The sequence below is a fragment of the Prosopis cineraria genome, unplaced genomic scaffold (genome assembly GCF_029017545.1).
Source record: "Prosopis cineraria cultivar Desert tree isolate PC_DT_omini unplaced genomic scaffold, ASM2901754v1 PC14, whole genome shotgun sequence".
In the NCBI taxonomy this organism is placed as follows: domain Eukaryota; kingdom Viridiplantae; phylum Streptophyta; class Magnoliopsida; order Fabales; family Fabaceae; genus Prosopis; species Prosopis cineraria.
Window position 1 is genome coordinate 23868794 of NW_026555345.1, and position 24257 is coordinate 23893050.

The following is a 24257-nucleotide window of genomic DNA, read 5'->3' on the forward strand; positions in this document are numbered from 1 at the left end:
TAAAATGAAGCTGGCAATCCCATGATTCCTCTACAAGCCTAGCGCATATACCTAGGAGTAAAATATAGAATAATCCAGCTCACACATAAGCAGGGAAAGTGTAGAAGTAAATAAACCAAGAAAGAAAGCATTAGCATCAGCATTTCGCTCAGGGTTCTGCACACGTGCTCCTCTGCTGCCAGAGAGGGATCGCATCTAAACATGCCCTAAAGGCCTAAATCGTCTTACCACAACCCTTTTCCTCTCTCTCTATCTCTCTCTCTCTAACTTTTCTTTCTTCATCTATCTCACCTGTCAAGGGGAATCTCTAAAACTTCGGATTTAACAGGTCATCCACGCCCAAATCATGAAGACACAAAATTTTAAAATAATAATAATAATTATTATTATTAGATATATATATATATATATATAATTTTAACCGTTATAATTTATTCATTAATCTTTAACTTGATACAATTTAATTTTTACAATTTAATTTAATTATAACTTAATTTTTAAAATTTAACTTGATATAATTCAACCATCATAATTTTAACTATTTAAAATATTAATTTTTAAGCATTGTATTAAATCAAAATTTAAAGACTAAATTATAATAAAAAATAATTAAAAAAGTAAATAATTAAATTTTCAAGAAAGAAGAAGAGAAAACTCATTATTTACAGACCTATAAATACCTGGTCCCAGAGACTACCATGAATATTTACACTTTGGTCGGCTAGAAAATAAAATGTACGAAGAACTAGCAAGTGATAAAATCTACTGACTTACTTTTATGGTTTTTTGGGGCAATTATTTTGATAAATTTTTATTAGCTCAGATGGTATTTGTGTACTTCTGGCAAAAAATAAAAAGGACCTACCTGCATAATTAACCCAAGCATATAAATTTAACAGCACAATTATCATAAAAATCTGATCTTTTCAACGAAGGTCAATACACAGACAAATTCACGGGCCAATAAATAAGACCAGCGTGCAGAGTAACGACCCGATAGACGATCCTGCTAAACTCCCTGCAAAGTATAGTTGGCCCTTCTATTAATATAAGCTTGAATTGATGGTTCTCTTCCAAGAAAGGCTGTTAGAACTTCAATGGGATCTTTTGATCCCCCGGGGGCCAATACCTGCCAATATATTTGATCAAAGAAGCAAATAAAAAGCTTAAATAATTGCGATATGCGAGATTTTCATAAGGTAACTGATACATAGCTTCATGACAATTTTAAAAATTTAAACTAATAACAAACCATCAACATAATTCTTGGGGGAAAATGCCATAACATTACTTACCTTGTTCCTAAATTGCATGCCAACGTGATGGTTTGAAACATCATTGCTGAACTTTGAGGCAAATATATCAGCAGCAAAAACCTGAACATTTACGAGTTTTAACTGTTGATATATTTTGACTACGGTATTGCTATCTGTATCTGATGAAGCAGTGAGTTACTCGTACCTCGCTCCAAATACGACTGTAGCAAGCAGCCTCATAACCTATAACACTGGCCGGAAAACATGAAGCTGGATTCGTTCCTTCTAACATTGGCAAGCCTAGCATCACCTGGGAAATAAAAATTATCTTCCTTTCACCTTTTCATTTCAGTGTGAACTTCATACAGGTAATACCATAAATTCATGTACCTTAGGGTGAAGATGTTTGAACAGCTCTAGAATGTCTACATTATCAGCAGAATGTATGATTTGGTCAAAAAGACCTGTTAGAGGGAAAAAAATCACTTGCATTAAAAAAAAAAAAATGGAAGTACTGTGGACAGATTCTCCTCATCAACACACCGCACCACACCACACCACACCGTGTTCAATTCCTACTCAAAAGAAAAAATAATGGAGAAAATAGAAGGCACCTGACACCTAATACAAACTGAAAAACCTTGAAAACAAATTATATGGACCTCGGGCTTATCCAATATATAAAATTATATCTATATATATTGCTCCTCTGTCTATAAGACACTTTTAGATAAAGTCACACATATTAATAAAGCTAATTAAATACAATTTACAATATTATTTTTTCAAAATAAAAATATAAACTTTTAAAAATGCCCTTCATTTAATACAATGCTTGTGAAAAAAAATATTAAAGAGAAAATATAATGGGAAGAGTAATATCGAAAAAATATTATTAATGAAACCTTATTTTTGTCAAAAAGCCTTATATTTTGGGACATTGAATCTCTCTTAGAAGTGTCTCATAATTTGGAACAAGAGTAGTATATAACAATGAAAATTATTACTCTGCCTGCTCAGAATAACAATGATAACTACTACTTCACTTGCTAGTATAAAATACAACAGAATACTGTTTCACATTCTAACAATTAGCACATCATTGAGAGATAGGAAACAAGGTAGCTCTTCTAAACATTCAGATTCTAGCATGTAATAAAAGCTCAAAGGTATCCAAAATGCTAGTCCTTGCAATTTTGAACAATGAATCAAAAAACAAAAGTTAACATTTATAAGAAATTTAAAACATCTTGAAGACCAAAACAACAGAAAGCTATTGACAAGTACAAACTCAATTGCCTCGTGGTCAAAGATATTATCCAAACATAAGCTTAAATGTTCAATGAGGCTCTTTAATACATATAAGGAAGCAAAAGAGAACCCACCCCTAGCACAACTCCCGGAAATAAGGAACCAACCCCTGAGACTTAGTCCAGTACCAAGATCCGGCCCAGAAAATTTAAAGTTTAGATCTTAAAGATACCATGAATAGGCAAGCACATGCACGTAATGTGAAGGAAGTTGACGGTCCTCTTAGAGGACATACTTGTCATTGCACCCTTGAATTCTACTAAAGGGAAGTGGCATAAATCAGTAGCTAAGTCTTTAGAAGGATCAACAAGTAGTTATCTGATGATCTTAAGGAGTTTCAGGGTCTCTCCCTTAAACAAGAGCGTTCAATATACTTCTCAATGTAGCTTCCTCATTTCCTTCAGTGGTAACATTCTCGCATCAGAATATTTGTTTAAGCTACCTTTCTGTATGCCAATAAGATTCGATTCATTTACATCCCAGACATTTTACTTCAGAAATTTTATCACTGAATGAAGAATTTTTTTAAACCATTTGGTTTGTCCTTGGCAGTTAAACTTGGAGAAGTATAAACTACTTTGAGGAAAAAATCAAAACATTCAAAGCATTCCTTGCCTCAAATTCGCTACATTTTATTATGATATTAGTGCTATAACAGAGGCAACAGAAGTACCACCTAAAATTAACGATACATTTCCAATCAACTATTACTTCTAATAAAAACATTAATGATCAATTGCACAATTAAATACATAAGATAGTAATATCAAATATGAAGTTTAATTCCAAGACGTGAAAAAATATAACATACAGTAAAGAATCTCTTGCTTCAATTTGAGTGCAGAAAAAGAGTTCCTCCATCTTTTAATTGATTTACACATGCCTTCCTTTAAGGGCCTTGTAATATCCTGCAACTCATTAAATCAATGTAACAATTAATAAGTTGAGAGTGTGATCAAAAGTAGTATTTATTAGACCCATTTCAGATTATTAATGGTAGTTGCAAACTGTTTCATAGTCATGCAATTAAGAATGCGGTGTTGGAGACAAGATTTCTGGTGCAGCTGGCCCCAGATAAATCAGACACACTGGATAGTGAGAATGGCATGCCTCTAAAGTGATCAGCAACTATTATTACTCATTTCAGGTAGAGGGGACCAAAATAATTAAAGGCTAAATCATGCAGGAAACTGATAGCAAAACTCACCTGATGGAATCCAGTAATCAACTTCAAAGAAGAGCTTTCAAAACACCTACAGTTTTTCACAAGCATGAAGAATGAACTTGGGTCAACAAATACCCAGTGGAGATTTAAAAAAAGAAAAAAAAAAACCAGTGAAGAAATATTGATTGAGTGATTGATTACCAATTTTCTAGCACCTGAGCAGGAATTTCCACAAAGTCAGGATCAACACGCAGCCCAGAAAGTCTAGAAAAGGATGCACGATTGCAGATTTGTTGAACCTAACAATTTATTTAAAAAGATTCCATAAGAAAAAAATGTGCACAAAACACATAATTGGAAGTACAATCTATGAAGACTACAAGTTTAATAATGCTCTGATTCTAATTCATTGAAAGCGGAATATGGTTTGAGTAAAAATAGGGTTGAAGAGCAATGTTCAACATCCAAAATCACAAGGAAATAGCTGATACAAATTTAAAATTAAGATCAATTTTTCTTGAATGAAATACAAGATCAGAAAAAATTAATATTAAAGGCCTAACTGCCTGACAAACAGATAAAGGCCTAACAACTAGATAAGAAATGCTCTCTTTAATAGCCAAAAAAGCAGTTAAGTAAGAAAGATGTCATTAGATTAAAGCATTTACTGCAGCAATAAACACCAATCTACCCTTCTCTATTGTAGCTTGAGTTACTACAATAATAAGGAAAAATGTTAAAGTACCAAGAGTAGGATGTCTCAGGGTCTCCCATTCAGCAATTTTTTATTCTCTTCCTTTTTTCCCCAGAAAAGGAAATCAAAATGACGATAAGATAAACATAGTAAACGAAACAACTCAGATTAAGGAACCATTTAAGATGAAAGCAAACATACCACATGGCCAAACTCATGGAAAAGACTGACCACTTCAGAAAATCGCAACAATCCAGAATTACTGCCAAGACCCTTTTGACACTGACAGATCATTAATGCAACTGGAACCTACATACAGAAAAACATAACAGCAGGGATAACTTTTAAGAGAGACAGAATGATAATATTTTTATCCATGCAATTGTCAAGATTCAATGTTTTGAAATAAATAATTAAACGACACCTCACTTGGACATTCAGCAAATTTGCATGAAAAGTATGTTAGTGTAATTATAAGTTGAAAACAAAACAACAGATCATAAATACATCACATGAATCATAATCACCCATGCATAAAATTATTTATGCAGGAAATTTCTCAATTAGAAGTTTTATCTTTCTTTCAGAGCAAGAGATATGAGGATTGTTCATGTTAATTGAAATTCTAGTAGGGTCTAAGACAAAGATCCTTGCTTCAGCTCCTGATTGCCACGTTCAATCACAAGTAAATCAGTAAAAGCAGTGATAGAAATAAGGCATGTAAATAATTCATTACCACAAGCAAATGTTTAGAGGGGAAAAAATAGACAACTCTAACATCTAAACCATTCTTTGAATCAGAATATTAGAAAAACAAATGCTAAGCAAAAAAATAACCTGATGTGCCGCACTGATTTTTGATGCATTGTTTTGAAAAGCCACCACACAAGTATGGCCATATTTACCTTCCCTGTTATAGTTAAAAAATTCAACCACTTTTCCAACTTCTGCTAGCAAACATAAATAACTGAAACACTGAAATACGAGGTAGTGAGGAAAAAACCTTGAGTACAAATCAAGGTAGCAATAACCCAATAGTTCACCAGAACCTAAATCAAGGACTGAGAAAACACAAACATCAGAATGCCAAACCTCAGCACCTACAATTTCCTCAAATCTTAAACCTGTGTGGGAAATAACAAGAATGAAAATCAGCATAACTTGTACTGAACTGAAAAAAGTAATCAATATATCTTAAAACTTGTTAGAACTCTAGTTACTGCGTCAAATGAAAATCTGATGGTCAGGGCAACAAAATACAAAAAGACGAAAAGATTATCAGATATAATGATACCAAATATATCTTGGAGAATTTTGAAGATCCCAGATAGCACTAAACTAATTGGAAAGTATTGTTTGAGCTCGCCAAAATCCAGAGTATAATTCTGCTCTTCAACTCGTTTTACATAAAACAATAAATCCTCAATTCCAAACGGACGCTCTCCTTCCTCTTTCTTCTGAAAAGACAATAAACTTGTAATCAGAAGGTATAAAACCACAGAAGATACCAAAAAATGTACAAACCTTCATATTTTTCAACAAATCAAGTTCCTTCATGGCCAAGTCATCTAAACTGGATGATATGCCTTCAAGGAACTCAAACACCTGGATAAAATTTAGACATCAAACAAAAAAGCTTAATGGAACAAGTGAAGGGAAAAATACATGATCGTGACAAGAAGACAATGCCTCCAATTCCTATAACATTTTCCTCAGAACATGCCCAAAAAATGTAACTCCATTCTCAGCTAGACAATTTGCCAAGATTGTCTTCCCCTAGAATTAGAGATGTCTCATAGTGCAATCATTTGAAATCAACTCAAACAGAATACACATGGGAAGAATTTATCTCTCACATTTGTTCTCCCACATAAAGATGCTTCACTATCAATCTTGACAGTTTAACTTCTTTTTGTACAATAAATTAGAAACTTTTTAAGCATTAGAGATATACTCTATTACAAAACTCACTTCTTAGTATTAAAGTTATTTTGTAATAAGTATTGATACTTGGTACCCTTTGACAACATCCAACACCAACAAGCATGTACTTAACATTCAGAGATGAAAATCGGCTCAATACATTTTAACCCTATAAAGAATATGACTTTACCAATGATCATGAATATTTATTACACTCCCTCTGGTTCTTAATATATCTTCTAGAAGTTTTGCTTGATCCTTAATATAAGATACATTACGAAATTTAGTGAAGCATTAATGAATTATTTTCAAAAATGCCCAAATATCTAATTTGTTCATTGGGGTGGCATGTTTGACTTTAAGGTTCAAAAGTAGAAGTTAATAGTTTTAATTATGGATGGGAATAATATAGTAAACTTTAAAGAAATCTAGACTCTTAACTAATTTCAACCACCTGACTTAACCTGTGTGATTTAGTTAAAAGTTCTTAAGAATAGGACTAAAGGGAGTATTCCAATTCAACATAACTACATATGCCACTTTTTCATCTAATCAGTGCACTAGGTAGTAGGTAGAAATGAAAGAGAAGAAAGATAGCAGAAATAAGAGCAAGAAATGTTTTGGACTGACTCAATGTTTTATAGATGCATTGTTGATTTTTACTCCCCTCTTCCCACCAAATGTAAATGCAAACATAGATAAATTGAAGGCAAAAGTCAAACCAGACTAGAAAAACAAACTGCTCATATCACAATCTCCACATACCACATCCCACTGAACAGGCATCCCAAAATGAAATGTAATACAAGTTACCATATAGTTATTTGACAAGAAAATCAGATGGGAAATTATTTTGACTTTAATTAGAAAAACATTTTCCAATAGAAATCCAGCTTATAAGCCTCTAACTGTAACAGATTACAGCATATCTAGTACAACTTCACAAACCTTTGAAGGTGTCCTTGCCATCCTAATATCAACAACATATTCAGCATAGTTTGAATAGCCAAGTAAACGAGCATATTTATGTCGCTGTTCCACCTGAATCGTACCAAAAGAGTATGCATAGACAAGTTTATACAAATGTATCAAATCAAAATGCAAGAAACAAGACAACAAATACAAAATCAAGGATCACATACACTCAACACCTAAATATAATATGCTCATGCGAATACCAAATGCAATTCAAAACTTAATCAAAATGACTGATATACTAGTTCACAAATTCACATTTATAATTTATAACTTTTGTCCAAAGAACTCAATTTTCTTACTAATCATGAATAAGATGTTTGAATCAGAGCATACATAGAATTATACACTTACATGCAGAATTAGCGAGGAGAAAGATAGGGAGCATGCGTGTGTACATTAGAGAATGTTATTATTTGAAGATTAATTGTTTAATTTGTTTTAAGTAAATCTTATCGTAACTTATCTGCCAAAGAGATCAGAGAGGATTATGATGTCTCTAACTTCCTATTTTATTGGGATTAGATCAGGCATTGAATAACTGGAATGTAGTCAACCATAACACAAGTCTCTTCTATTTGTATCAAAAGATAATGCCTTGGATGATAAGGGGAAAAAACAGAGAAACATTTTCTTTAGTTTCCTTCAACACCTCTAAATTCCACAGTTGGTCACACAATAACAAAGGGTTGGGTTGCTTGCAAATAAATGTTAAATAAATGTTCCCTCAACACCTCTCAATGTTCAATGACCTACTAAAAAATCAGCTTCTGGTGTTTTAGTACTTTGTAGCATTTTCTTGTATTGGTAGAGCAAGTATAATAACTAAAAGTTGCTCGCAGATCAATAACTCCCAATGAAACAAGATTTTGGTTTATGGTTTGTTCGTTTTATTTCCAAACACCTATTAGCAGTCTAAGTACAATTTCAATAACCAAAAGTTGTTTACAAATTGATGACCCACGACAAAGCCAGCTTTGGGCCAAATAACCAATAACTCCAATGTTCATGGCTCACAATTAGCTCATCCTTGATATTAGAAAGTGAAGTCCTAATACTGATTGATTCCCTTTGCAAAAATTACCAGATTTTCCAGAAGCGAAAGATTGACTTCTCCACATCTCTTCCCATATGCCCTTGCTACCATCTGCCTTGTAGTTCCTACCTTCACAAGCTCAAGGAAATATTACCGATCATGTAAGTAGCAAGTAAAAGTTCTCAACATAAATGGTGATATACCAAAAAGATGCACCCATCACCACGACAACAATAGACATAATGGATCATATAAAGAAACAATTAATATTTCTGCTTGTGCACATGTAATGAATTCAAAAATCTATAGTGACAATATAGTTATTCTCAGTCAATCCCTTCATTACTGTGGGCAAATACTGTTTTACAACTCACATTTTTCAACAGAATTAGTTGTAGGTTTCATCTTGTACTACACAAAAGTTTAAGAATGATAATCATTTGGTAAATTATTATAAAAAATAATCAACTGCACAACAATTCCTTTGGCAAAATCAAGTTTGAAATAATGTTCAATACATTGTATCTATTTCCAGGCAGCTTGTTTTTCTTATAACTGTATGTCCTTTCCAGGAAAATACCCGTGGAAAATAACAATGAGACATTTTACCAATGCCAAAGGGCAGACCACTATAAAGACCAAAATACCAATTTATCAAAGATAAGGTTCATGAACCTCGCACGCCTTGTAGTACAAGGGGATACAAAAATCAATATAGTGCCCAACCATAATATGGTACTCAGTTGGCAAAGCAATATGCAAACATATGTTAATACTTCAAATGACATACCCTGCAAAGTTCAAGTACGGCTGAAACATGATGACTTCTCAAAAAGATCTTCAATTTTCCATTTTCAGATGTATCTAAAGCCTGTAATGGAATCAATTTATTCCAAGTTCGCAAAACAAAATTAGTCAAAAAGCATTGTTGATTTTATGAATGCATACAGTAATAGATCTTTTGAGCAGAATTAAATAAAATAATCGTATAAAGCTTACCCAGACAAACTAAATAATCCATGTCTATGTTATATCATCAATTTACAGCAGGTAAAAAAAAAGACAGTGCAATTTCACCACAGTCATTTGAGCCATTGCTGATAAGGGGAATAGTTTATCTCCACCCTGACACTTATAAAGAGGAGTTTCCAGCAGGCAGTTTATCAACAGGTTGGGCTGCTGCTCTATATCAGTTATTAACATCGTATCTACTTGGCCACAAATTTTGGAGGCTTGGAAAGCCGATTGTGATATAAATAACGAGAAACCACCAAGCTCCAACGGTTTCAACTTTTACTTTTACTTTTTCCCAATGTGACATTATTAAGGAGGATTTTTTTAAAGTGTTTGAGGAGTGTTACCAAAATGGTAAGATAACACAGAGTATAACTTCTAATCATCTCACCCTGGTGCTCAAACATTGCTTTGTTTAATCAGGATGTCATTGTATGTTTGCATTATGAAATGAGTGACAAGCTAATGTAATATTCAATAGCGGTATGCAACTCATGCTTGCCCTATAAAAAATATTTCTCAACCCTATGATACTTACACACCACTTGTTTACTTAAGATAAGGAAATAAGCTTCCTACAAGATCCTGGAGGAGACCAAACCAGGTGACGTTTCTATTTTGGAGGGCCGGAAACCATCACTCACTTTATAATCTTTCCTCTTTTCATAAAGACTCAAAATTTTCTGGGAATTTCCATTCTGCTTGAATTTTTTAAGAAGAACAAATTTCATAGACAGCATATTTTTCTTCCATTTAAAGGGGAGAATTTAGACTCTTAATCATCCTAGTCTTATTCCCTTAATAGGGTCAGACCAAGAGTTGTACTTAGCAGGTACATTTGGAAATCCAAGCTCCTTCAAGTCATTTGTACTTAATAATACTAATGTAGAATCGAAGGACCAAAAGTCAAACAAAGCATTCTCCAAATATATGTTTCTGTCTAATTTTGAATCAGCAGCAGTGCTGCATGCCCTTTGTTTGCATTATATGATGGCTGACTTATTATGTAGTAAGCTGTTCAGAGTCATTGGTGACCAACTGAACAAGGATCCACCTACTGACCTTGAAGTGATTTCTCAACAATGCACAAAAGTTCGGATAAGAACAAGATATTTCTGAGGTATTGCAGAGTCTATGCAGTGCTTTGGTGCATTCAATTAAAGAGAAATGCTGAAATTTTTCATACTTTTGTTACCTCTACAATAAATGTATAATAAAATAGTGTCTATGGATTCACTTTCGGTCTTCTCCGAGTTCCTTCAAGAGGTCTCTATTGAATATGCAAAGAGATTGGGTAGTTTTGCCGCTTCCTTGATCTTTTGCCATACTTTGTTCTTTGTTATTTCATAATTAACTTTTGTAGGGGTATATATTATCATCCATACTTGCAATGAACAAATTTTATAAGCCATAAGTTTGAACAACCATGATAGGTGAGCATTCGCTTAATATCTTACTTGGTCCAAGGATCTCAATGGGGAAAAAATAAATTTTGGGAAACAGGCCTTAAGTCTAAACTTCTAGAGTCACTAAATAGTTTTGTCAGAAATAGGGAAGAAAAATCATACTAAACCTTGAGAAACTCTGGAGGCAAACCAGCTAACTCTGACTCATTGAAGAGAAGAAAACTGCCATCATCGCTAAGATTTTGGACATATCTTAAGCTTAATTCATCAATATGAGCTCTTAAACGCAGTAACTCTTCTCTCTTGGTTGCAGTGAGGTTCATTCCATTTCGCTCAAAGTCTCTCACCTGTCACTGATTAGGCAAGAATCAAGATCTGGATTTTGTTTTTTACATGGATAACATTTTAAAATATACTAAATTGAGTTTAACAAAACACAGGTAGCACAATAAAGTTAATTTTCTAAACAAAGTCTCCCAAAAAAATTATGATTACAAATAGAAATTGTCTTACCAGAATTTGAACAAAGCATTTAGCTTCAGCACTCATCCACTCCCCCTTTGCTGCAAATGCTTTGACAACAAGATATACATCTTCACGTTTGCTGATCCACTTGCACGGAACAGTATTATATTTAGTTCTATAATCCTTGAATTAAAGAGAGAGTTAAATTTTTAATATCTTGCAATGACACATATTGAATAAGTCAAGGAAAACAACAAAATAATAAGACCATAAGTTTTCCTTTCTTTGCTTCTAGTGAAAAAAAAAAAAAAAAAACAAGTATAGTAGGGAAAGCCATTATAGAAAGTAAAATGAATAGCTTTTCTTCTCTTTATAGATTACAATTAAACATTACCACCACCTCTTTTCTAATAAACTAATCAACCAAACCTGCACAAGTTCATATGAGCATCTATTTTTCTTTCTGCTTCTGCACTAGCTTTGCGCACATCCTCCACAGTGGATACCAGCTTTGGAAAAACACAAGATTGTATCAACGGGAATTGATGTGCTTCAAGTTCTGCTAGAGGTGATATAACGTTCATGTATGTAACCTGCGGTTTTTGACCATTAAATTAAGTTAAGCAAGCCTAAGAAAACAATTTACAGTGACGACTAAATTTTTTTTTTTTTTTTGCCGGGGGGGGGGGGAGTTGGTATCAACGAACAGAAATGACAGAGTTATGATTTTACCAATGAAGACAAGATAGAGAGAAACTTAGGAATATACACGAACAAGAAATTTGAAGAGGATTATATTCTAAAGGTCTCCATAAGAACAAGCCACAAATAACATGCAAAAACACCAACGGTGCATGAAGAAGCTCCCTCATGAATACCATCAAGCAAAATAAAGAAGTGCAACAGTTAAGAATACCTTGTCGAGGGGGACTGAAGCAACAGCATCATGGACCTCTTTTGACTTCGCAATGATTTGGTCTGCCAACTTAAGAATCTCAGATTTTGATAGGTTAATACGCACATTGGAGCCCGGAAGATCTACAACGTTACCCAAAGCGATTTCAGAAACAAGTATATATTCACTTAAAATATAATTACACCAAAAAAATATGTATACCACATTAGATCAACAAAGCAAAACAAACCAGACAGCTTAACTCCAAGATAAGAAAGTAAGAGATAATTGGACCTTTTTTTCGTCGATTTTTCTCCCTCTGGTGTTTGATGGCAGTGATGCCAAGGTTGACGGCAATTGCAAGCACAGCTGCAGCTCCGGTGAAGGCGAGTAGGCTTCTGTCTCTCTTCTGTTTGACCATTTTCTCACTGTTTTCTTCACTTCCCGTCATTTTCTCTGGTCTTTTCTCGGTCACAAAACTTTCGAGTGCGAGGGAAATTTGTTTAGCTTCGGGCGAAGTGAAATGACTAAATTGAAATTAATGTATATATGGAAATTCCAAAAATAAATTTAAAATAATATTAAATTATTAAATATTAAATAATGAATAAATTTCTAATAAGCTGGACGAAAGCTGGCCTTACAAGGTTCTCTCTTCCATCCTTCACGTCTTCTTCTCCTCTTTTTCCTTTCTAACAATTAGATAAAAAAATTATATTACTTATATTTGTAAAAAATTAATTATTTAATTTTATAATTTTAATTTAATTATAATATAATTTTTAAATTTTAACTTATTATAACTTAATTTTTATAATTTTAAATCAATTATATTTTAATTTATAAATTTTAACCCTTGCAGTTTAACCTTTATAATTTTAACTATTTTAAATTTTAACTTTTATATTTTAAAGGATAAAATTATAAAAATTAAAATAATACTAAAATTTAGAATTTATATTTAAAATAATAAATATTTTTAATTTTTATACAGATCATAAAGATTAAAATTTTAAAATAATTTTAATCTTTATAATTTTATTTTTAAAAAATATAGTAAATAATATTTTAAATGATTAAAATTATAATAACTAAATTGAAAGAGCTAAAATTTAAAAACTTACTTACAATATAGTTAGAATGATAAAAATTAAGTTATATTAAGTAAAAATTTAAAGATTAAATTATAATTAAATTAAAATTATAAAGATGAAATGATTAGTTTTTTCTATTTTTTATAAGGGTAAAATTATATTTTTCTCTCTATATTTTTCTTTGAGGAATGTCAAGGATCTTGTACTAATAGTGATCAATTAATTGAGGGGGATTTTTTTCCTTGAAAAAATGGTTTCGGGGAGAAAATATTTTATTTACAAGTGCACGAGGCAAAGTGCTTTTCAAAGGAAAACATGAGAGTAAAAATACACTTTAACCCCCTAAAATATATAAATGACAATGAAATCTAAAAAATTTTTATGTTTTTTCTCAAGTAACCTCTCTAACATTAATGAGTTTTATAAAATAACTAAAATACCCTCAATTTAAAATAAAAATAAATATTAGTGATTATTTTAATTCACATAATGACTACTTTTCTTTTGATAATAACTAAAATGAAACAAATAATTATAACTTTTTTAGTAAAAATTTTTGATCTAGTAGAGTCCAAATGTTGTAAATACGTGTAATTACTTTAGTTTAAGTAATGATTATTTTTTTTAAACAATGACTATAGTGGAACAAACAATTACCACAGGAAAACTTATAATTACTCATTTCATTCTGATCATTGCCAAAAGAAAAGTTTGCACAATGAAGTTATAATTGCTTATTCCATTCTAATTATTATCAAAAGAAAAATAGTTAATGCTTAAATTAAAGTAGTTACTAATATTTTTTTAATTTTAAACTGAGAGTGTTTTGGTTATTTCACAAAAAAATATCAATGTTAAAAAAATCTCCAAAAATTTGAGAAGAATTGTGATATTTTTCAAAATTTCATTGTTATTTGTATACCTCATTATTATTTTTTGAGATCTCATTTTCTATTAACAATTCATTAATGGAGGAGAATTTTGCTCAATTAAAAAATAATTTAAAAAAATATTTTACTTATTAATATAAGGTGTCCACCACTCTAAAAGGAAATTATAAGGGGAAAATGTATTTAAACTTTTCTTTTTATAATTTAATTTAACATTACCAAGTGCAGGCTGGCGACTGTCGGTCCAAAAAACAAATAAAGTGAAAGCTAACGCGCAACGAGATTGAATAACGGTCGGTGAGCCACATTTGGGTCGGAAGTTTATTGACTACACAAAAGTTGAGAATTTGGGCCAATAATGACTTCAAAGGCCCAGTGCATTTAGACTTGGGCCCAGTTATGGTTTTGGCAGTCCGGTGAGGGAATGGAGCACTGGGAAATCCGGAAAGGGCAAAGATCCCTGGATGGTGAAGGGGACGAACGTCGTTTGCTGAAGATCTAACACCATAGCCTGTTTGGCGAGCGAGAAAAGATTTGGTCTTCTGGCGGAGTGAATCTATGGCTCCGAAGTCGAAGGATAAGTCGAAACCTGCTTCACCGGCGTCACAGCCTCCCCCTCCGATCGAAGATCTATTCACCACGCTTAACAGGCACATACACAGTTCCGCCTACAAGAATGCTGTTAAAGTTGCAGATCAAAGTTCGTTCCGCGCTTACTATGCTTTTCAATTTTGTTGATTTGTATTCCATCCCTACCTCTCTCACTTTCTGTATCATTCGCCTTTGTTTTTGATGTCTGAAACTCATTCCAGTTCTCTCGATTGCACCTGGCGACGAGGATGCTCTTCGATGCAAAGTTGTGGCACTGATCAAAACTGATAAACCTGATGGCTTTCAAGAGGCACTCTCCACGATTCAATCTTCTCGGAGGTCGCCGGCTGATTTCAATTTCCTTAAAGTATGTAATTTCGACTTCCTTTGTAGTGTTTCGGTTCACAAATTGACTTTTGCTGTGGGTAGAAACTCGATTATTTATCAAGTTGTGCTTGTTTGTGACCAAGCTTGGCTGCTGCATGGAGAAATTTAATCCATGAGGCCGTGAGGGAGTGCGATGATTTTATCAAGGAAATCAGCTGGAATTTCTCAATAATCAATGTTATACAGACTTTTAAAGGCTGAGTTTTGGGATGCTTGAGTTGAACTTAACTCAAATTTGATTTCGTATTTAATATAAATATCAGAATCAAATGCTTTTTGGTCTTGGCAAGTTAAGTGGATATTTTGTTGTCCCTTACCCATGGCTATATTTCTCCACTGTTATGCAGAATTAGCATTGAGATGTGTTCTCTATACACTCTAGTTAGCTGCATCAATAAATGAAAAAAAGGATATGCTTGTTGTTAATCTTAACATGAAATTCTTTTCCTCTACTTTGTGTCTCATAGATTGAGTAATATTGACATAGTATAGCTACCATAGCTTTGTGAATTTTGGTTTGTTTGCATACAAGATAGCGTGTGTAATTAGGGTTTGAGGATGAGATATGATTTTAAAAAAATTGGAAATTTGGAAGAATCTTTAGTGTAGGACAACTTAGGAGGTCAACTATCAGCTAATAAACATATATTGATAAGCTTCACGGGCGTTTTTATTGAACTAATTTTGGCTCTACCAGGCCAATCGTTTATAGATTACATTCCTAGTACGATATTATGTGAACTGTGGATATTCTAGATGAATTCTTTGTTGCCAATTCCTTTTCTTTTGCCCTTTAAAAATTAAAAGGCTGTAATACGTGCAGTACAACAGAAAACTTGTAGTTTAAGCTACAATTGTGAGCATTATAAATGCATAATATTCCTTGGATTTCATCCTTTTATACTCAAAATCATATAATTATCTTCTTTTCATATTCTCTTGAAGAAACAAGTAGTGTAGGTGATTGAATGGAGAAGGCATGAAGCATGTTAGGCAGTGGTGGAGCCAAGACCTGGAGCCTGAGAATGCAGAATAATTTAATGAAAAAATAATATTTTTTAAAAATAATAATCATGCTAGGACTAAAATTGTAATTATATAAATAGATTGATTGTCATTTTTTATTTTAAAAAATTATATTGTACATGTTGATATGGTCTTTTATTATAAAGATACTCTTCATATCTTATCTAGATCATTAAAATATTATATATCTAATAAGTTTTTAAGCCAAATATTTTTTATTTGGTTTAGAGGGTGCAAAATATCAAAAATAGGGGGTGCAAAGTTCTAAAATTTACACATCCATTTGTATTTTTTTCCCAATGTGAGGGGTGCATTTTGCTCCCCCTCAAGCTAATGTGGCTCCGCAACTGATGTTAGGCATAATATTGGATGAAATGGGAAGTGCAATCTGGTATGTATAAATTTGGAAGACACTTTTTCATTTCTTCTTTGTTGGCTGCCACCATTTGCCACTGGCCTCTTGATTTATTTAGGCTATGCTGTAATCCATGGGCTACTTATTATTTGTTTACCAGTGACATAAATGTATACCAGTGCTTGAATTTTTGGAAGAGATGAAGGGGGTGCTTATTTCTCTTTAGTGGATCAGTGAATGTGTTGCTCTTATTCAAGCTTATCAACTTGATCAGCAGGACCATTTACTATGCCGATATACGCGCATGCATGTATTATGTATATATGCATGCATGCAAGCATCATTTTCTTTTGAAACATTTATATGTTTAAACATGGATGTATTTCTCAATGGTTTAGTTTTTGGAAATTCATTGTGTGGATGCAGCTTGTGTGTGCTCAAATGGAACAATGATTACCAATTGATATTGTTGTTTCCCTTTTGCTGTTTCTAAATAGGCATACTGCTTATACAGACAAAACAAGTTAAATGAAGCCTTGGAGTCTCTGAAAAGACAAGAGAAAAGTGATGAAAACCATGCTCCTAGAATCCCAGATTTTGTATCGTCTAGGGAAAATGGATGCTTGTGTGGATAATTACCAGAAGCTTTATAAATCCAAGATTGACAACTTGGAAATAATTCTGTTGCTGGCCTAGTCATGGCTGGAAGGGCATCTGAAGTTCAAGGAGCTTTGGATTTGCTTCGGGTTAAGCCAACTAGTAGCTTTGAGCTGGCATACAACACTTCTTGTTCTTTAATTGAAATGAATAAGCACACTGATGCAGAGCAACTCTTGCTGTCAGCTCGAAGGTGAGGCCCTTTTTAATTGTAGAAATCATAATAAATAGCAGGTTTAAAATGTGGGAAATTAAACTTGGCATAATAACTGCTCTTTTTTTGTTCCCTCTTCAGTTGGTTTATATACACATTTGTGCCAATGTGGTCAAGGGTGCATTGAATAAACTTATAAATAAGATGGGGGAGGGGGAAGAGAGAAGAGAAAAAGAATGAAGAGAGTAAAGATGGAAGAGGGGTAGAGACAAAAAGAAGGTAGAGAAGAGAGAAGAGGAAGGAATAGAGAAAGAGAGAGTAGAGACAGAAAAGGGTTGAGACAGAAGAAGAGGAGAAGCAAATCAATATCAATTATTATTCATTCAAAAGGCTTACAAAGCAAATACGTTAAGCCATTATTTATAAGCCTTAACCTAACCCAAGAAATAAAAGTATTAAAAGCATAATATTCTATAATCCTAATAATTAAATGCAAATATTCTAATATTTAAAAGATAACCTAGTAATCTAAAAGATTATATTTATTCAAATCAAATCCTAAAGTCATTCTAATAAAATAAAAATTTCAAATCTAATTAATTCCGTATCCTGTTATTTCTCCCCTCATTTGAAGGACACTCTCTTTCGGAGAGAGAATTGATGATGGTTTCAAGGAAGTAAGATGTAAATAGAAGATCCCAGGGTTGGCTGTGATAGCAAGTGTAGCAGTGTCTACTGTCTAGTAATGATCTTCGATAGATAAGCAATGTTTGGAGGCGTGACACCATGATGATGGTTTGAAGATTAGATTTGGATATGGCAATCTAACTTCTGGCAGCAATGAGTTGAATATGTAAATTTTGTAGAGATATTCTTTATTTATTTACTCTTTTCATATCATATAGTTTAAGATAATATGCAGATTAAATTTATGCAAACTTTTTAACCCGCAAAATAAAATTCTGGGTTCCCTTAAGTTTCTACATTTGGCAGTGACTCTTTTTTGTGTAGATATTTTTTTTTTTTTGCTTTTGTATATGCTGGTATGGGTTTGCGGAATGAAGCATGAGAGATAAGATAAATTTTTATTGTTTATTATTTTGTTTCTTAGACTTTAGTTTTCACCCTGTTGTTTTGCTAATCAGTTTTTCATCTTCAATGCTATGTCTTCTCATGAGCATATTAAACTTATTACCCTGAAACTTGCCCCCTACATAAGCTAATATTTATGTTATGTGTGTTGTGTCAGAATTGGTCAAGAGACACTTATGGAAGATAACGCAACTGACGACGCAATAGAAATTGAGTTGTCTCCTATAGCTGTGCAATTGGCCTATGTCCAGCAGGTAAAAATTCTGAAATTTCCATACTTATTATTTCACTTAAGGAAACATTGTTAGTTCTCAAGGGCCACTAATTTATCAAGCATGATGTTTGAACAGCTTCTTGGGCGTAAGCAAGATGCTGTGGAAGGTTACACAGACATAATTAAACGAGATCTGGCCGATGAATCATCAATTGCTGTGGCAGTGAACAACCTTTTTCATTGAAAGGTCCAAAAGATGTTTCTGACAGCCTAAAGAAACTTGATCGGCTTAAAGAGAAAGAGACACCGAGCTTTCAGATTGCTCATGGACTGGACTTGAAATTTCAGCCAAACAAAGGGAAGCCATATACACAAATCGTGTCCTGCTTTTTCTTCATGCCAAAAGTTGGACCAGGTTAGTTTTCTTTTCTTTTCTTTTTCCTGTCTGTGTCTTCTAATTTCTTTGCATTGTCTTCAGTCACCCTACCTGACTAATTAAAAATGTGCCCACATTTATTTTATTTCAAAATTGGTTGACAAGCTATTTGGCATGTAAGCATCTTTCTGATGATTGTTGTGATTATAGGCCCGAGAACTCGTCTCTGGACTACCAGACATGTTTCCTGACAGTGTAGTGCCCATATTACTCCAAGCTGCATTGCTGGTAAGAGAAAACAGAGCGGGAAGGGCTGAGGAAATACTAGCGCAGTTGCTGATAAGTTCCCTGAGAAGTCCAAAGTTGCTTACTTAGCAAGGCTCAGGTGGCTGCAGCTGCTGGCCACCCTCATATCGCAGCATTCTCTGGCTAGGATATCGGATATCCAGCACAAGCCTGCCACTGTTGCCACCCTTGTCTCTCTAAAAGAGCGTGCTGGTGACATTGATGGTGCAGCTGCAGTGCTTGACTCTGCGATCAAATGGTGGTCTAATGCCATGACAGAGGACAATAAGCTTGACATTATTATGCAAGAGGCTGCTTCATTCAAGATTAGACATGGTAAGGAGGAGGAAGCCGCTGGCCTGTATGAAGAGCTTGTGAAAAGCCAAGGAAGCATAGAAGCACTAGTTGGGCTGGTAACAACAGTTGCCCGCATGGATGTTAACAAGGCAGAACTTTATGAAAAGCAATTAAAGCCATTGCCTGGTTTGAAGGGTATTAATGTAGATACCTTGGAGAAGACTTCTGGAGCAAAACATGTCGAGGGTTCTATTAACGTCAGTGCGGTTGAAACTCGCGAGGAAGGAAAGAACAAGACAAAAGCTAAGAAAAGAGAAAGAGAAAGCCAAGGTACCCTAAGGGTTTGACCCTGCAAACCCAGGTCCTCCTCCAGATCCAGAAAGGTGGCTTCCCAAGCGAGAGAGATCAAGCTATAGGCCCAAGAGAAAGGACAAGAGAGCTGCTCAAGTGAGAGGCTCTCAGGGCTCTGTGAGTAGAGACAAGCAGGAATCTGGAGCATCTTCCAACAACTCAAATCCAAAATCACACCAGGCAGGTGGCTCCAAAGGAGCTGCACATAATGCTGCCTCTGAGCAAACTAAGCCTTCGTCTAAGTCCAGAAAGAAGTCTAGGAATTGACTTTGATCCATGTTGTTAAATTATCAAATTTTGTTTGAGACCATTTGTTTACACTGCTGCTTTCAATGACTAAGCTGAGGGAGTCAGGGTCCCATGTGCGATGTTTGGGTTCAATTTCAAATCAAGCCCTCAATTTTTTTCCTTTCTGTTTCAGGAGATGAAGATGGTAACTCCCAGACTCGGAAATTATGTGCAAAATTGTCTTGCCCTATTTAATTTATATAGGATTTGGAATTTATGACAATCAAAGCTAAATTAGAAGAATAAGTACCTCTTTTTTGTTTTTCTGCCTGGGGCTGTTTCCAAACTCTAATCCCCTTGTTTGGTTCAATGAAAGGGGAGGAGGGTTTTATTGATTCATTGTTTGATTAAGGGGGGAGGAGAGGAAGGAAAGGTTTTAATAATTTTTTGTTTGATTAGGAAGTAAGACGGAATATTTATATTGTAAATTTGGTAAAGGATTATTCAACAATAATTTGGAAGTGAAATTGGGAGATCAAATTATATCTCAAGTGGAAAAGTTTAGATATTTGGGAGCCATTATTCAAAATGATGGCGAAATCAGTGGAGATATTTCACATAGAATTCAAGCTGGGTGGTTTAATTGGAGAAAAGCTAAAGAAGTTATTTGTGACCGTAAGGTGCCTAATAAACTTAAAGGAAAGTTTTATCTCACTGCTATCAGACCGGCAATGTTATATAGTAGTGAATGTTGGGCTCTAACGAGACAGCAAGAGCATAAAGTTGGAGTAGTAGAGATGAGAATGTTACGATGGATGTGCGGACATACACGTAAAGATAAAATTCGAAATGAGCACGTACGCGAAAAAGTGAAGATGGCACCTATTGAGTAAAAAATGGTGGAAAATCGGTTGAGATGGTTTGGGCATGTACAAAAAAGATCAAGGGAGGCACCAGTAAGGAGTGGAACATATAACTTTGAGTCCGATTAAGAGAGGTAGAGGAAGGCCTAAGAGAACACTCTTGGAAGTTGTTGAACGTGATTTCTTAATTAATAATATTCCTAAAAGCTTGATAAATGATAGAGCACAATGGCGTCTTGCAATCCATGTAGCCAACCCCACTTAGTGGGATAAAGGCTTGTTGTTGTTGTTGTTGTTGTTTGATTAGGAAGGAGAGAGAGGAGGAAATAGTTAAAATAATACCCTCTCTCTAAAAGCACCCAAGTTTGGAGCGAAGGAGGACAAGGAGTTTCCTTTATCTTCTATCCAAAAATCTCCAATCAAACGAAGGGTAGTGGATAGAAACCCGCAATAGAGCTTGCTGCATTTGTTTGTCTTCATTCCTTCGAAGTTTACCCTTGGAGCTTCCCAAAACCGTTTCATACCGTGCTACTTCATTTTGTTTCGTAAATTTCATCAGTTTAAAATGTTAGTCTGCATATTTTTAAATTTAATTATAAGGATTTAACAGTTGGTAATGTATACATCGTCTGTTACTTATCATGTGATTTGTTAATATTATGATGAGTTGTTTAGAAAATGAGTGGAAGGCAAAATAAACAAGTAGGATATTAAATCATAATCTTTAAATGCTTAAATGATTAAACTTCATAAGGAAAAAGACATGATAGTTAGGGTAAAGAAACAAAAAATATTAGTAATTATTTTGTTTATATAATTTTCAACTCATCATAATTTTACCAATTTAATAACAAAATTAACAAAGCCATATATACATAAGTAGATTTAACTACGTTAGTGATGATAATAACTAACATTGCAGATAAAATTTAGAAAAATTACTTTAAAACCCCGTTCAATATAATTAATTACTTCTAAGTTTATTGATGATTGAATTTATGAACTTGTATGTAATTCATTCTAAAATTGAAGGGGTTTAGAGCAACGAAAAAAAAAGTATGAAAAAAAGTATAGAGACTAAAACAACACTAAAAATAGAGGAACCAATTCCATTAAGTTTTTTGAATCTTAGAATTATATACACCCACAATTTTTTTTAAATGGAAATGGATAGTTTCATTCAAAAATGAATAGGTCAACGAAAATTTTAAGCCCTCAATTTTTTCTTAATTATTAATTTGATCTTTCAACTTTTATTTTTATTAATTTAATTCATTACATTTTCTTAAATTATAATATTGGTCCTTTAAATTTTAAAATATAAATTGGCCTTCAAATTAATTTGATGTATAAAGTATATTGACAACTTGACATAATGTAACTAAATAAAAACGAAATAAATTTTTTTATATCTATTTTTCATTTTTTTCTCATTTTTTATCTTCTTGTGTCCTTATCTTATTTTTTTGTTTTTAAATTTTTGAGTCCATTTTCTTTTTTTCCCTACAAAAATAATTACATTAAAGATCAAACCGATAATTCATACAAGAGATAAAATTGATAAGAATTAACTTGAGAAGTTAAATCGATAATCAAGAATAAAAAATTATTATCTTAAAATAATTATAGATGATTAAAGACCTCCAAAATGAGAACCAGTATCATGAGCTAAGTCAGATACAGAAAGAGCATCACAGATACATCCACCAAATATTGCAACGCATTTCACTTCACAATGAATGAGGAGAGTGAGACTGAAAAAAGAAAAATAGAATAAATCAGAAGCGTTTTATTTTATATTGGAAAAATATAATTTTTCGTCCTCATACTTATAACATGTGTTGGTATTAATGATGAATCTCTATATTTTCCGTTGCTCTAGCCCCTTAAGTTTTTTTTGTCTACAATATTAATCTTTATTGTCATTAACATAATTAAATCTCCTAATGTGTACATTACTCTATTAATTCCATTGTTGAGCTGATAAAATTATAATGAATTGAAAATTGTATTAGCAAACTAACCATTGACCTTTCTATTTGCCTGTCCTAATCGTCATGTTTTCTTCCTTACGAAGTTTCATCTATTGCATATTTAAAAATTCTAATTTAATGTCCTTTATTTTTTTGCCTCCTACTCATTTTTTCATAAACCCATCATAAATTTTATTAAGTTAGCACAAAAAATAATAAAGTTTATGTACATATTAGTCACTGTAAAATCTTTATGATCATATTTAAAAATAGAAGGACAAAGGGCAGAACGAGCCAACCTTTTTTTTTATATACAATAAGCCATCCTTTTTTTTTTGTGGTTGAAAATGATGAAAATATCAACTAAGAATCACTAGAGGAAATCTATATCAATTAAGGACCAAAAGATTTTGAATTTTCACTATTCTTAGTTCTCAAGTGAAATTAATGTTTTGCACAAAATGGCCAAATTACTTCTAAAGTTTAAAATAAAAAAGCCACCCCCACTATCATCGGTGCAAGCCACCAGATTATCGCTGGAGACCCTATCAGCAGCAAGGTCTCCAATGCCAGTAACAATTTTTATTCAAGAATAATTGTTAAATATAACTAAGGGAGGGTTTGATTCTATAACTTCTTGACCATCTAAAAAGTTGGTGGCCACTAAGCCCATTTAATTATATTTGGCGATAGAATATAAATAGTAATATGAACTTCTAAATCACTTCCACATTATAACATAATGGTGGATTGTTAACTCCTAAACGATATTTGTTATTTTATTAATATTAATTGTTAATTTGACATGAATAATTGCAAATTTAGAGCTTTAAAACTTTATGCTTTATACTTGTTAAAAGTCTAAATGTATTGTCATTAATTATAAATAAATTGTTGTTAAAATTTAAATAGATATTTATTAATGAAGGATTAACACATACAATTAAGACCATTTTATCAATTTGTTTAACTTGTAAAAACTTGAATTGATTATTGTTAATTTCGAATGAGTTATTGTCAAAATCTAAATAAATACTTGTTGATGAAAAACTATCACTTGTACAATTAAACCCATCCTATCTATTTTTTTTAATTTGTTAAAACTTGAATAAATTGTTGTTAATTTTGAATGTATTTATTGTCAAAACCTGAATGACTTGTTATTTTTACACTTGTTCCATTAGACTTATGCTTTCAATTATCAATATTAAATATTTATTCAGGTTTTGACAATAACTTATTTAAAATTAACAATAATCCATTCAAATTTTGACAAGCTAGAAA

The 24257-nt window shown here is 32.9% G+C and overlaps 2 protein-coding genes across 2 annotated transcripts; one reads left to right on the forward strand and one right to left on the reverse strand.

Annotated features, from left to right (window-relative positions):
- Positions 1 to 887: 887 nt before the first annotated feature.
- Positions 888 to 12642, reverse strand: LOC129293194 (probable thimet oligopeptidase). Its single transcript, XM_054931007.1, has 20 exons — positions 12435 to 12642; positions 12162 to 12283; positions 11675 to 11838; positions 11294 to 11384; positions 10948 to 11127; positions 9151 to 9231; positions 8409 to 8489; positions 7298 to 7390; positions 5951 to 6031; positions 5721 to 5883; positions 5430 to 5550; positions 5264 to 5336; positions 4628 to 4735; positions 3934 to 4031; positions 3775 to 3820; positions 3379 to 3475; positions 1647 to 1720; positions 1462 to 1566; positions 1296 to 1376; positions 888 to 1129 (listed from the first exon to the last, which is right to left on the reverse strand). The coding sequence occupies exons 1-20, from the start codon at positions 12589 to 12591 to the stop codon at positions 1010 to 1012; spliced, it is 2136 nt and encodes a 711-aa protein (XP_054786982.1). The 5' UTR covers positions 12592 to 12642; the 3' UTR covers positions 888 to 1009.
- Positions 12643 to 14539: 1897 nt separating this feature from the next.
- On the forward strand, positions 14540 to 20396 carry LOC129293288 (uncharacterized). Its single transcript, XM_054931166.1, is given in 14 exon segments — positions 14540 to 14824; positions 14937 to 15082; positions 16981 to 17055; positions 17057 to 17156; positions 17159 to 17333; positions 18544 to 18640; positions 18737 to 18833; positions 18836 to 18936; positions 18939 to 19019; positions 19187 to 19307; positions 19310 to 19339; positions 19342 to 19396; positions 19398 to 19878; positions 19880 to 20396. Coding segments are annotated over 14 exon segments (1998 nt in total). The 5' UTR covers positions 14540 to 14682; the 3' UTR covers positions 20177 to 20396.
- Positions 20397 to 24257: the final 3861 nt, after the last annotated feature.